We start from the raw sequence: 15,302 nt of genomic DNA, 5'->3' as shown, positions 1-15,302 counted from the left end.
CTGCCTTTGCTGTGGTGCATTGCCTATGGAGCCATGACTGGTTGGCTTAGCCTGGCAGCAAGGGCGTTGCTGGGTGATAGGGCGCTGTATTGTGGTGGTAGCAGTCGCTGTTCAGTGCTGCATCCTGCACCCACTATAAAGAGGTTACCGTGGCAAATGATGGCTAATGATCTTATACACTTTGATCAATATGTATACTAAGAATCTCATGTTCAGTATTGTAGAATTTGCTAAGAAGCATAAGATCAATGTATAAGATTCGGATGTGCGGTCCATGTCTTTTTTTTTCTTGTTGGATAGATATGCAATTTATTTTAAATCTACCTATTAGTCATTTTGACCTTGTTGATTTTTTCCTAATATGTCAGCCTCCGGTACAACCTGGTTGTTTGCCTATGTACTGACCCTTAAAGGGGCTCTATCACTGGGAAAAGTAATTTTTAACTAATCACATTCTTGCATAGCCTGTATTAATGCTATTCCACACCTACCTTTAGTATTGCCTCAGTGGTTTCTGAATAAGTCTGTTTTTATTCCTATGCTAATGAGCTTCCAGCCAGCACAGGAAGTTCCCAGCAGCACTGCGCTCTCCTGTTATCCTTTGTGGGATGAAGGGAAGGAAAAAGGGAATATAGTCTGGCGCAGTTTCCATTATTGTGACATGCGTGTACAAAGATTTTCTATGGATTAAATAAAGAAGAGTTTTAACTTTCCGAACGGGGCTACGCTGGTTCTATTTTACGATTGATCTACTCTCCTGTTATCTCCTATGTGTGTGCAAACAGGAAGCTGAGTCATCAGCAGCAGCCTCCCATAGGAAACAATAGCAAAGGGGGTGCACGATGTATCGTGCACCGGTCTAATTAGCATATGAATAAAAACTGACTTATTCAGAGGCAATCTACATACTAAAGGTAGGTGTGGAATAGCATTTCTAAAGGCTATGCAAGGATGTGATTAGTTAAAAATGACTTTTCCCAAGGATAGAGCCCCTTTAACAGAGCATTAACTGATCTCATATTAGCATTAAGCCTTACCCTTTTTCTGTTATGTTTTAACATTTGCAAAAGTTCAATAAAATTTGATTACATTTAAATCTACCTATTACCGTATATACTATAGTCTCGTACCGAAGGATTAACTACTACCACACCATAATACCATTATACTAGAACTACTGTACAAAGCAACAATGAAACACGCCCCACTCAATAGGAATATTGAGCTATGTAAATTACTACGGGTTTCCACAGGTTGCATGGATATGGAAGTACAAACATAAAATGTGACTCCTACCAGTTCTAAGTTTGGCTTGAAGGCATGACTTTGCTTTTATTTTGGAATACATATTATGGGATATTGCATCAGTTAAGTCACATCATCACTACATAAAATCAGAAGATGCTGTGTGGGAAAGTTTTTAGGCTCAGTGCCTGAAGTAAAGCCAAGAAGATTAATATGTTAATATTTTCAGATTCAAAGCAAGTTTCTACATTGTATTTAATGAGAGCAAACCCCCTTCAATATTTAAATTGGCATTCCAATACATTGTGTGCCTTACAGAGGATTAAAAGTAAAAAAGTAAAATAATCAAATACATATACGCGGCCCCTCAGTTCAGCTAGGGGTCTCCGTTCAGTCCTAGTGTTTGCTGACATTGACCTGAGTCACAATGCACTGTTTGAGTGAATCATGACTGTACAACCACCAAGTGACCTGCACATGAGCAATGAAGCCAACGTCAGAACACCACAAACCCAAATGGAGACTCTCCAATTGATTACTGGCCTAATGGAGGGAAACATATATGTATTATCTTGAAACATACTTTAAAGATCTTGGGCATATTTTCTGAACCAAGGGGTCAGCTTTGTCTTGCTGTTTATTTTTGTACCTATGTTTTTGAAAATTTGACAATCTTATAAACTACAGTTTAAAATAAATAAATAAAATATAGATCTGGGGCACATCAACAAGGTTTGTAATATATTTGGCTGCTAACACTATAAATATGATGTACCCGGCTGAAGTCACCCTCTTGCTATATTTTTTTTAAAATCCTGCAGTACTGACATTAGACTCCAAGCTAAATAAGGTATTTCCCTTTTAAAGGAGATTTCTTTTAGAATCAGATACCTCACTTATCTTCACACTGAAGATCACAGCTATTATGTATATTGTGAGAAGGTGACAGGTAGAGCTCTGGAATCTCCCTATATCTCCCCCAGGTTTTTAACTTATGTGGGGTCCAGTGCGGGTCTTGAGTAGGCCTCAGCTTCAGGTGTGAGTCCTTGTCTCAACACTGGGCCAGAAAAGGCTGCAGATCCTGCATTGCAGTGCAGATCCAGGGAGTGAGAGGAGATGGTTGGGTCTGTCCTGTAACCCTGAGTCTGGTGAGACATAGTTGTGTTTGTTTTGTTCGTGTGGCTGGTATTAAGACACATATAGTTAGGTTAAAATTTCTGTTTAGTTAGTCACTCAGACGACCAGGATTTTGTTTTGCCTGAAGTTAAGTCTGTATTTTGTTTTGCTCATTTTGTGCCTGAAGTCAAGGTTTATTTATTTTCCTGTTTTTTCTAAATTAATCGGTTTGCTGCATATTTTGTGTCCCTGTCTTTGACTGTTTGGGTCCACACTACTGCTTCTACTGAGCTATCTTCCCTACAATATGTAGAGAAGCTGTTAAATCACCTATTGTGATTTGTAGATTCTGTGTCTTATTTACTGCTCTCTCTGCACAGGTCACCAGAGCATGCCTACAAAACTCTGGCTGAAACAGAAGACTGCAACCAGTCATAAGTACACTGATACTATACCTCTGTTTTTCCTCCTTCCGCTCTGGTGTATGGTCAATAGTCAACTTTACTGGTTTTCCTTTGCGACATAATAGCGCCCGGCTATCACCAACACTAGCCACAACTAGTTCAATACCATCACGCAACAAGGCTACTGTTGCAGTGGTCCCGCAGTTCAACAGAGTTGCTAAAAACACAATGAAAAAAGTAGAAGTGTCAGTACTCAAGGCATAATAAACCCAAGAATCAAAAATCATTACTGTATTTAGTCACCTAGCTTTTGTTTTTTTGTACAAATGAGAAGGGAAGGGGTGTGTACAAATGAGAAGGGAGAAGGGGTGGAGTTTTTTTCTGGGGGGGGGATGGGGAGGTAAGTGAAATGCACCACAAAACTGAACAGACCGATATAACAAATAACAACAGAATGTATACCTGCAATGCCATTAAGACTGCTTTACAAAGCAGGATGTGCTTTCACATCCTCGGGCACATGCGGTGTAATACACCACTAGAAAAAAGATCGGCTTTCCCATACTGTGCCCCCGCTGAAGAGCTATCGGTGCCGTTACCGTAGCTCTTCAGTGTCAGAAAGGTGTTTCTGACAGTCTGTCCAGTGATGACGCTGAGCAGTGAGGAACACCCCCCCCCCAGTACTCGTCTATGGACAAGTATTATCAGTAGTAGGGGAAGCGTTACTCACCTCACCTAGCAGGACTGTAATTCTCATTAATAGGAACGATAAAAATGCCATGATGCTATATTAATAACAGATCCCTGAGTAGGATGTTTACATTCACAAATACAGTCCTATGAAAAAGTTTGGGCACCCCTATTAATCTTAATCATTTTTTGTTCTAAATATTTTGGTGTTTGCAACAGCCATTTCAGTTTGATATATCTAATAACTGATGGACACAGTAATATTTCAGGATTGAAATGAGGTTTATTGTACTAACAGAAAATGTGCAATATGCATTAAACCAAAATTTGACCGGTGCAAAAGTATGGGCACCCTTATCATTTTATTGATTTGAATTCCCCTAACTACTTTTTACTGACTTACTGACGCACAAAATTGGTTTTGTAACCTCAGTGAGCTTTGAACTTCATAGCCAGATGTATCCAATCATAAGAAAAGGTATTTAAGGTGGCCAATTGCAAGTTGATCTCCTATTTGAATCTCCTCTGAAGAGTGGCATCATGGGCTACTCAAAACAACTCTCAAATGATCTGAAAACAAAGATTGTTCAACATAGTTGTTCAGGGGAAGGATACAAAAAGTTGTCTCAGAGATTTAACCTGTCAGTTTCCACTGTGAGGAACATAGTAAGGAAATGGAAGACCACAGGGACAGTTCTTGTTAAGCCCAGAAGTGGCAGGCCAAGAAAAATATCAGAAAGGCAGAGAAGAAGAATGGTGAGAACAGTCAAGGACAATCCACAGACCACCTCCAAAGAGCTGCAGTATCATCTTGCTGCAGATGGTGTCACTGTGCATCGGTCAACTATACAGCGCACTTTGCACAAATAGAAGCTGTATGGGAGAGTGATGAGAAAGAAGCCGTTTCTGCACGTACGCCACAAATAGAGTTGCCTGAGGTATGAAAAAGCACATTTGGACAAGGCAGCTTCATTTTGGAAACAAAAATTGAGTTGTTTGGTTATAAAAAAAGGCGTTATGCATGGCGTCCAAAAAGAAACAGCATTCCAAGAAAAACACATGCTACCCACTGTAAAATTTGGTGGAGGTTCCATCATGCTTTGGGGCTGTGTGGCCAATGCCGGCATCGGGAATCTTGTTAAAGTTGAGGGTCGCATGGATTCCACTCAGTATCAGCAGATTCTTGAGAATAATGTTCAAGAATCAGTGACGAAGTTGAAGTTACGCCGGGGATGGATATTTCAGCAAGACAATGATCCAAAACACCGCTCCAAATCCTCAGGCATTCATGCAGAGGAACAATTACAATGTTCTGGAATGGCCATCCCAGTCCCCAGACCTGAATATCATTGAACATCTGTGGGATGATTTGAAGCGGGCTGTCCATGCTCAGCGACCATCTAACTGAACTGAACTTGAATTGTTTGTCCAAAATACCTTTATCCAGGATCCAGGAACTGATTAAAAGCTACAGGAAGCGACTAGAGGCTGTTATCTTTGCAAAAGGAGGATCTACTAAATATTAATGTCACTTTTCTGTTGAGGTGCCCATACTTTTGCACCGGTCAAATTTTTGTTTAATGCATATTGCGCATTTTCTGTTAGTACAATAAACCTCATTTCAATCCTGAAATATTACTGTGTCCATCAGTTATTAGATATAATAAACTGAAATGGCTGTTATAAACACCAAAATATTTAGAACTAAAAATGATTAAGATTAATAGGGGTGCCCAAACTTTTTCATAGGACTGTATATAAGTAATGTAGATTAGAAATCTATGCGTCTATGACATTAGACCTGGGCCCTACTGATGGCTTTTAACAATTAAGTGACAGTTGCAGTCCAAAAGCTATATACTGAGCTGTATGCTGAATGCAGCAGTCAATACCAAGAGGTGAGAACCGTATATATCAGCCATTTATGGCATGTTCTGCAGATATGCCATACATGTCTATTGTGGGGTTCACTCTCTTTAATGCTTAATCTATATCTTACATATAAAAATTGAGAATCTTCAGTAGTTGATACCTTTTTAATGGCTAACAAAAATGATGACAGATTGCAAGCTTTCAAGGCTACTCAGGTCTCTTCATCAGGCATGGCATAACACAATTTCTGAAGGGATGCATATTTATACACAAAAGGACACAAGAATAAAGTGTTCGGTGCGACAGGTGATGGAAAGCAGTACACACAAATAAATAGATAAGTTAAAAAACAAATGATATATTACCTTATATTTATCTGCACAAATACATGTATTGTGCAATGTTTTCAATATAAAGGTTACAAATGTCCAATGTTTAACCATTTAACAGCTTGTAGTGTGTGTTCTGAGTTAAATGATGGTTTAAAGCAGGCATTACTGCATAAATTATATGACTGTATTATTACTCGCTCATTACGTTGGCCATCATTTTTAATTTTCAAAAAGAACATTCTCATTCCTTGTGGCAACCAGTTTCCAGTTTTTGGTAAAAAGGGGTTTTCTCTGGAAAACCTAGGTGTTTTTCATTCCTTCATCTCATCCTTATTTGATCGGTGAAGATCTGAAACTTAGACCAACATCTTCCACTATAAAAAAACAAAAAACTTGGAAGTCTTAAGTAATTGATACCTTTTTTAATGGCGAACTAATAATGATGGCAGATTACAAGCTTTCGTAGCTCTTGGCTTCTTCCTCAGGTATATTTGAAAACAATTTCTGAAGGATGTATAGAAAGAGAGAAGGATTTATGAGTACAAGTCCATGACACTGTTTCAAACACTCCAGGAGGGGTTAAATCTGTCACATGGGTTTATGGCCTCTTACAGAAATCACTGACCTGAAGCAACCATAAAAAACCACTCTTTGAACTGTGGATAGAACCTTGGGAACTGACAATTTTTTTACTTTTATGTACCAATAACATTGCACTCCTATGTGCCCCTTTGTACATAAATATACATCCTTCAGAAATTGTTTTAAATATACCTGAGGAAGAAGCCAAGAGCTTCGAAAGCTTGTAATCTGTCATCATTATTAGTTAGTCATTAAAAAAGGTATCAACTACACTACTGAAGACTTCATACCCACTGGCTAACAGTACAAAAACAAACTTTTTCCATCTTCCACTATGCAGTGAAATGAAGCTTCCAGAAGAAGGTCTGTTCCTATTCAAACAATAGGCACAGAGCTGCAGTCCTATGCACTGTACATAGGAGGCGCCATGGTACTGCAGCTCTGCACCCATTACTTGAATAATAACAGAGCAGCTATCTGCTCCATCCAGGATCAGCTGATCGGTGCAGTATCAGACCCCCATCTAACAGATACTGATGACCTAACCTGTGAATAAGTCATCTGTATAAAAAATGCCTGAGGACCAGGAAACCCCTTTAAACAACCTGTACAAGAATAATAAAAGCTGATATTTGCTACTTGAGATGACAAAACAAGGTCTGTGTTATGAAACTTGGTTCTTAAAACTCTGGTCATTGTTGAAATTCATGTATATATCAATTGTCCCTATATTCACAAAGATGGACGTCACAGTCTTAGTTCTCACTGTCATCTATCAATATTATGCCTCTGGAAATGATGGATTAGTTATAACTACAGTACATTTTTGGCACTATTAGGAAATCATAAGATCAGATGATCACGTTCTTCATGCCACAGTAACAGGATTTTTTGACAAGGTCATAGATGACACTGTACGGTTCCTTTAATAAGGCGCTGGACAACCAGTGACAGCTACGATGATATATGGTGAAACAAGTCTGACAGGTTCTAAAGACTTGGGGCTAAACCAGTGGCCAATAGCAGAAGCCAAGGAATATGTATCTTGCTACCAGATCATGTTTGACCTTAAACAACCTGCAGAAGTTTATGCATGAAGGTGTCTGTACTGTCAGTGCCAATGAGGCCCACAAAAAGTCACAAGAATTTCAAGTTAAAAATACCTGCTTTAATATGAAATCATTAAGTATTGCGCAGGAAAGCATTGTGTATGGGGTATTTAGATTTTGGAAAAGTCTTCTAGGTTATAATTGTGGTGCATCAATACACCAAATGCATAGCTTTCAGAATAGCTACAGAGTAGCACTAAGCACTGTTATCCATGCTTGACAGCACAGTGTTAAATCTGTAGTCAGCCAAGAATAGTTGCATAGCATTCCAATGCTCAGAAGGGCACAAGTTAATGGCTTGTCCAAGGTTAGAAAGATAGCTGCATACCTGTCCCCATGTTGTGACTGGTCTTGTTATGCCCCCAATTGTTCACATTTCTATCAGTCAATGAGCAATGTTATTGTAGGTTATTCCATGACACTGTACCACATTCTCAACTGTTGTCAGCTGTCCATGTTTATAGTGCATCGGTAACATTATGACGTCTGTGAAACAAATCTAGTACGTACCATTGACAAAAAGATGAGCTTGCCTTGCAAAAGCCTCATCAATTTCTAGAAAAGCTTTGGTCAATACTTTTTCCATATCGTGTTCCTGTGTAAGTAACTCCCTGTGGGTGAAAGTTGTACATTAATAATAAGTCCATTATAACATTAATAATCCCGGGTCAGGGGATAATTGTACACATCAGGGAGAGTACTCTGCCAAATCAGTATCCCTGAGCTATGGTGAGGAAGCACAATAGGCCAAAACAGCGCTGTCCATAGCTGGGAATCTGTTCCTTTTGGAATAGAAATACTAATTTGGCAATTAAATCCGCATCATGATTAATTAGACTTTTTAACTGAGTCATGCATGATGTTAAGGATGCTGCCCCCTAGAGGGCGGCGTACAGAGTGCACTGTTCTCCTAATTACATCCTGGAGAATAGATTTGCATATTTTTACCCAGAATCCCTAGCGGAGCAGGAATGACTTGCAAGTCTCCGTACTGCCTATGTAGGCACACACTCTCCCTGATGTGTACGATTATCCCCTGACCCTGGTCTATAGTCTCTCACTCTGCCAAATCAGTATCCCTACGCTATGCTGAGGAAGCCCAATAGGCCGAAACAGCGCTGTCCATAGCTGGAAATCTGTCCCTTTTGGGATAGAAATACTAATTTGGCAATTAAATCCGCATCATGATTAATTAGACTTTTTAACTGAGTCATGCATGATGTTAAGGATGCTGCCCTCTAGAGGGCGGCGTACAGAGTGAGATTTGCATTTTTTTACCCATTAATAATCCCATATGTGAAAGGTTGACTCACTTGATATAATCTGCCATAAAGTGGTCACAGAAATCAGCTGCTGCAGCTCCTCCATGCCCATCATAGACAGCAAAATACAAGACATTGTCAGTCAGTTTGGTAAAGTTGAATCGGTCTTCATTTTCTTTCCTGTTCCCTAGCTGAGTGGAGGTGCCGACTTTAGATAGATTGATGTGTGGTATGGGTTTGCCATACTTAATACTGGGTGGGAGCTGAATAGGCTCATCAATTCGATTGTCCCAAATGCCAAAAGAGTCCCAGGTGGCAGGTCGCCCACTTCCATCATGATCAAGACGGTATGAAAGAGACCTGCGGTTGGAGATGGAGCACTGGCAGGCTGAAGTTACACGATTGTTATCTTGTAACACACATGATGTCAAAAGTGCTCCTCTTTTCACCCATGACACTCCCTGTCTTACAAATGTAACCAAGATGGCTGTGGACATTCCTCAACTACAAAGGACTTGGTATAAAAAACTTCTGTGTTTCAATAACTTTTAGGTCTTGAAATGGATAAATTGTAGTCTGCAAAGAAGAAAAGAAAGCTGTTAATGGGCAAAAGAAAAGATGTAATGCATTTAAAAGAGTTATGCATGGAAAGTTAAATCTAACCATTGCATTCCCTGCATTGTGTAAGCTTTACTAATAATATTTCAAAAGACCCAAATGTCATGTATGAACTGCCCTTGCATGTAACAAGGGGCTAATTGACACCAGTCACTCAAACTGGTGCTTGCCATTCACTCGGGCTGCAAATTGAACATAGATTGTACCCAACCACAGTCCATGCACCCCAGATACACGTTGCCACAACCTACTACATTCTGGTTCAGTAATAGGAATACAAATCTAGGAATCCAGAACACATACACAAACTGCTCTTCAACAGATGGCAATGGACCCATACAGCATACTGGGACTAACATTAAAATGAATGCTTAAATAAAAAAAGATTCAATGCTTACAGAAAAAGATAAAACAATGACATACTATAAGCAAACAGTTATAAAATAGAAAAAGGTCCAAGTTTCTCTGGCCATCATTAAGTTTTATAATGTTAGGCCTTGCCTCAGGTTTCAGAGCCACTCTTCTGATTCATTATTGTAATCCTATGTTAGTCACAGTGGACAGAGGATTAATAAGGAGGAAAGTCCAATGAATATTAATTGGTTCTGTTTAATTAACCCCCTTGTTTGGGATGGGTGATAAATGTTTATTTCTCAATCTAGTCATCCTGGAAAAAGTAAGTGACCAAAAATAAATAAATCACACTCTCCCCCCTCCAATGTGTAGAAGAGGTCAGTCAGTCTTTGGGCTATCTGCATTTTATAACTCCCTTTTCCGTTTTTGTGCTGGTTTCCAAGGAATGCCATTCACAAACCATAAGCGACAAAACCATGGGAATCCTCCCAGGTGGCCACAATTCTAACCTTGGAGGAGCGGGTCCAGACTAACAACATTTTCCTCCTAAATAGGTTAATCACCTCATACACACACATATCTAAACAATACATTTCTACTGACAAGTATATACAGGTAGAGGCTTTTATTACACTGGACAATTATATTTGTAGAGTGCTAAAAATCTATGTGTACTGACTCCTCTGACATCACTACTGTTAAGACATCTCCAAGAGTCAGGGTGTCAGCAGGAGAGGCAAAGGAAGTCTATCCAGTGCAGGGGATGTGAGCTCTTGTAAGCCCTAGTTTCCCTGCTTAACCCCTTTAATTACCAATGTTCATATAGCTCCAACATATTCCGCACTGCCGTACAAAGATACAAACGGAGATATATAGCCTAGCCTATATAAAATAGGTTGTCTAAACTGGACACCACCTCTATGTGGCATATATTGTGTTACTGTATATAGAGACTCCTGATATGACTGAATAGTCAATGTTTATTATAAAGTCACATTATGAATAGGAGCTGTCCTCTGCTGTGTAAGCCCTCGTTCACATCAGGGTTTGGATTCCGTCTGGAGAAGTCCGCATGAAGACCCCTCGAATGGAATACCAAACGTAAGTGCAAGCGCTGGTGCAGTAAAAGCACACAGATCCCCATAGATTATAATGGTGTCAGTGTGTTTACCGCCAGATATCCGTAGGGATCGTGCGGATAGGAAAGTAGTTCACCATCTACTTTCCTGTCCGCATGATTTGTGCAGGCAGCGCGCGGCAAGCAAACGGACCCCATTATAGTCTATGGGGTCTGTGCCGTGTGCCAGGCATGTCAAACTCAGGGTACCCCGAGGGCCACATGAGTAACAAGAGGTTGTTGCGAGGGCCGCACACAGCAGCTAATGTCACACACGTATTTTAACAGCAGTCATGAAAACAAGATATGAAGTAGTAATATGTAACATCAACTAATATATTTAACAAAAATACAGCAATTAAAAACTAAACATTTATTTGCTATCATTTTTTTCAATCTTTTTTAGATTATAAGTGGTGATCAGTCAGCCTTGTTCTCTGAGAAGATTTTGTTAGTTTCATAAAAGAAAATTATCTATTTACATATACACCCTTCATCTGCCCCCAGATTCATGTCCCCCCATATCTGCCCCCAGATTCATGTCCCCCATATCTGCCCCCAGATTCATGTCCCCCATCTCTGCCCCCAGATTCATGTCCCCTCCATCTCTGCCCCCAGATTCATGTCCCCTCCATCTCTGCCCCCAGATTCTTGTCCTCTCCATCTCTGCCTCCAGATTCATGTCCCTCCATCTCTGCCCCCAGATTCATGTCCCTCCATCTCTGCCCCAGATTCATGTCCCTCCATCTCTGCCCCCAGATTCATGTCCCTCCATCTCTGCCTCCAGATTCATGTCCCCCATCTCTGTCCCCATATTCATGTCCCCTCCATCTCTGCCCCCAGATTCATGTCCTCTCCATCTCTGCCTCCAGATTCATGTCCCCCATCTCTGCCCCCAGATTCATGTCCTCTCCATCTCTGCCCCCAGATTAATGTCCTCTCCATCTCTGCCCCCAGATTCATGTCCCCTCCATCTCTGCCCCCAGATTCATGTCCCCCATCTCTTCCCCCAGATTCATGTCCCCCATCTCTTCCCCCAGATTCATGTCCCCCCTCCATCTCTGCCCCCAGATTCATGTCCTCCATCTGTCGCCAGATTCATGTCCCCCATCTCTTCCCCCAGATTCATGTTCCCCCTCCATCTCTTCCCCCAGATTCATGTCCTCCATCTCTGCCCCCAGTGTCATGTCCCCCATCTGTCGCCAGATTCATGTCCCCTCCATCTCTGTCCCCAGATTCATGTCTCCCATCTCTGCCCCCAGATTCATGTCCTCCATCTCTGCCCCCAGTGTCATGTCCCCCATCTCTGTCCCCAGATTCATGTCCCCCCATCTCTGCCCCCAGTGTCATGTCCCCCATCTTTGTCCCCAGTGTCATGTCCCTCCATCTCTGCCCCCAATGTCATGCCGTCCCCTCCTTCATCTGCCCTGTTTCACGTTCCACCTCTATGCATACACACATTAAACTTACCTTCTCCGACGACTCCGAGTCCTCGCTCCCCTGCCGCACTCTCTCTCTCGGGCTAGTTCACACGTGAACTGCCCGTGCAGGTTTTGACAACGAGAGAGACGCGGCGAGCCGCGTCTCTCTCTGGTCAAAACCCCCCTGCTGCGACCATCGCGGTCGCGGCTTTCCCCTCCGCTGTCGGCTGTCGGCTCCGACATAGGAGGGTGCTGCCGGGGGCGGAAGCCGCGCGGCTGAGCCCGCGCGGCTTCCGTCTGAAGATAGACGCGATGTGACGTCATCACGTCACATCACGTCTACACAGCAGCGTGTAGTAGCGAATAGCCGCGAGAGTATTGCACCTCTGCGGCCCGCACAAAAGTCTCAAACTTTGTCTCTTAGAGACAAAGTTTGAGACTTTTGTGCGGGCCGCAGATATGCCTGTAAAGGGCCGCATGTTTGACATGCCTGCCGTGTGCTTTTACAGCAGATGTGCTTGCAATTGCGTTTGTATTCTGTTCATGGGGAATACAAAAGCAGATGGGAATGAGGGGTAAGATGGGTACAGCAAGACACCTCGCTGTTTGGCACATTTGTGACAGGGAAGTTTCATACAACAAGAAATCCCACAAGGTATATTAGTAAGAGGGGCAGGCATTAGCCTTGCTTTGAGGATATAAACACCACCATACACGGAATATTTACCATTCTTAGGAAGAGAATTAACTGCATCATTGTAACCCCATAGAACAATCCTGTCATAGAAAAACATGCCACAAAAATGTTGCACAAAGCCATCATGACGCATATATATAACAGCAGCGTAAGTCCTGCTAGCTGAGGGCCAATGACTAGAGACGTTGATGTAAACATATGCACTTCCCCTCTCAGGAGTAGAATTTCATGAAGCACATGCCAAGGATACAGGAGCTGTGTGAGTCACACTGACATTATTCACTTACACTGGGAATGAATCCATGTGACATCAGATAGAAAGGAATGGAAAGAAGGACTGGAGAAAGTTTACAGATCTCTCCAGCATATCGCAGGTTAAATGTCATGTATAATTAGCCTTCAGGACTGTCTCCAGGACTAGTGATAGGACCACAGCAGTCATAACAACCAATCACATGTACGCTTATCAGGTGGGAGGTTAAAAGCCGCACTCTCATTGGCTGCTGCATAAAGTATTAAAATTTTATTTTTTTTCATTCTGTACCTATTCCCCCAATATGTATAACTCAGCAAGTATTACCTGAAAGTTAAGGGTCTTCTCCTCCAGGGTCACCCCAACAATAACATGACTTTCTGGTTCCTCTAGGGGGTCCCCATCTCCAGCAATAGACCTTTCTGTATGACTCAAACAACATGTATCACACCGGCTGTCCACGGGGACAAAATCTACTACTACTGAAGACAGAAAAAATGTACAGCTTCCCTGACTGGACATTTTTGGTCTCTCTGATTATTTGGGAGAATATGGAAAGAAAAAGATAATTCCATTGTTCCCCAGCAGCACATAGGGTAGAGTCCTCTAGCTGACCATGGGATTGATAGCACAGCCCAGAGAAATATAAATATAAAAGTCAAGATGGTGTCTGATCAGGAGGGAGGGGAAACTGTATTGTAGGGATATGAGAGCAGTCTACATGAAATAAGCCTGGAGAGCTACAGACATGCAGGTAAGGGGTCCAGAGATGGAAAAAGTGGGGGCCACAAGAGATTCTTTAAAGGTCTGTTGCATATAGATGTTACAGAGGGGCAAAGTGTCGCTGCTGAGGATCCCCTTCCATTACCAGAGTGGTTGTGAATGTATTACATGGCCAGCTATTCATCTGATGACCCATATGTAATAGTACATCACACCTGGAGGATAGCTAGAAGTTTCCCTGGAGATAACAGCTCATTACTGGGGAACCATATATTTATTTATTTTTTTTTGTTCAGACTGCCCCAGACTTACTACAAGACCAACTTCTGAAAGCCCACAAGTTGCCGTGGCATGTATAAGCTCCCAGACATAACAGCAGTTTTAATGAAGGGATTTCCACAGCAGTCTGCAGGGATGTGACATAGATCTCAGCAGAACTTGACACCTGCCTTACAGCCACCCACTAAGACCCCAAATCCTGCTATTACCTGAACAGAGACCGCAGCTGACACACTTACTATAACAATACTTGTACTATCACGTCGCCATCGATCCTGAAAATTTGATAGGATGTTCAGTAACTGCCCACTGTGTAGCACCCCACCAGGCACATTCCATAACACCCCAATAGTCTAGGCTGCCGCTCCCCCAATCAGCTAAATGGTATGCTCTGCACCAGTAGTATGGATACAAGGCAGTATAGCTTACATGTCCAGTGATCAGGTGTAGCCACAGGCCTTCCTCGTCCTCTATGGGAGTCTGGAGACTCCGGCACAGGTTACTACTTCTCCTCCTGATGGGTACAAGGAACTGGAGTAGCACCAAAGCCACCAGGGCCTAATCAGTGTTGCTTTCCCCACCCATCAATATCTTCCGGCCAATGCTAGTTTGTCCCTGCAGCCACCTCCTCCATGTCCTGGCTGCAAACCAGATCCACCGGAGGTGGGATTCCTTAGAGGTCACAACATCAGCATTCCAGAGACAGGGCTCTTGTACTGAGGTAACCCAGATAGCTGCACCATAGACGGGCCCCAGTGCAGAAATCCAGCAGTGCTGATCACTCCTAATATGTTATCTAATCATAGTCATACCTGTTTAAAAAAAAAAAAAAAAAAAAAAAAAAAAAGGGTTGGGTCCAAAAACTGATTCCAAACCGTTACACAGCAAGATCCCTGAATTTGTCTTTTTAGAAGGATTAGTCAATGGGTATCCATAAAAAAAACTTTCCATTTGGACAATTCAATTTTTTTTTGCATGTTTGTTTCCCCTTCTTTATTCTGAACATGTGCAGAGGAAGAAACGGATTGCAAAATGGACAAAAACAGATTACTATCCATTGGTACTCCATTTGTATCTGCTTTCTATAGATCTCAATGTTGCTGTCTGTCTGGTATTCTTATTCTTTGGGTACAGAAAAAGTTCAGCAAGTCTGACTTTTTTCTTCGCCAAAAGAACGGATACCAGACATAAATGCTCAAATGCACTCCGGTGGATGGTTTGTACAACC

The 15,302-nt window shown here is 41.9% G+C and overlaps 1 protein-coding gene across 2 annotated transcripts in view; it reads right to left on the bottom strand.

Annotated features, from left to right (window-relative positions):
* Positions 1-14,601, bottom strand: part of LOC142216755 (protein phosphatase 1K, mitochondrial-like) — a 30,434-nt gene extending 15,833 nt beyond the window's left edge. For both annotated transcript variants that reach the window (XM_075284791.1, XM_075284798.1), the window contains exons 1-4: positions 14,504-14,601; positions 8,664-9,188; positions 7,861-7,961; positions 2,817-2,982 (exon numbers count right to left, since the gene is read on the bottom strand). In XM_075284791.1, coding sequence (XP_075140892.1) covers positions 2,817-2,982; positions 7,861-7,961; positions 8,664-9,109 — 713 coding nt within the window. In that variant the 5' untranslated portion in view covers positions 9,110-9,188; positions 14,504-14,601. The remainder of the gene's footprint in view (positions 1-2,816; positions 2,983-7,860; positions 7,962-8,663; positions 9,189-14,503) is intronic.
* Positions 14,602-15,302: the final 701 nt, after the last annotated feature.

Source organism: Leptodactylus fuscus, chromosome 1, assembly GCF_031893055.1.
Source record: "Leptodactylus fuscus isolate aLepFus1 chromosome 1, aLepFus1.hap2, whole genome shotgun sequence".
Classification (NCBI taxonomy): Eukaryota; Metazoa; Chordata; class Amphibia; order Anura; family Leptodactylidae; genus Leptodactylus; species Leptodactylus fuscus.
The sequence above is the reverse complement of the archived record's forward strand: the minus strand, read 5'-3'. Positions and strand labels throughout refer to the sequence as shown.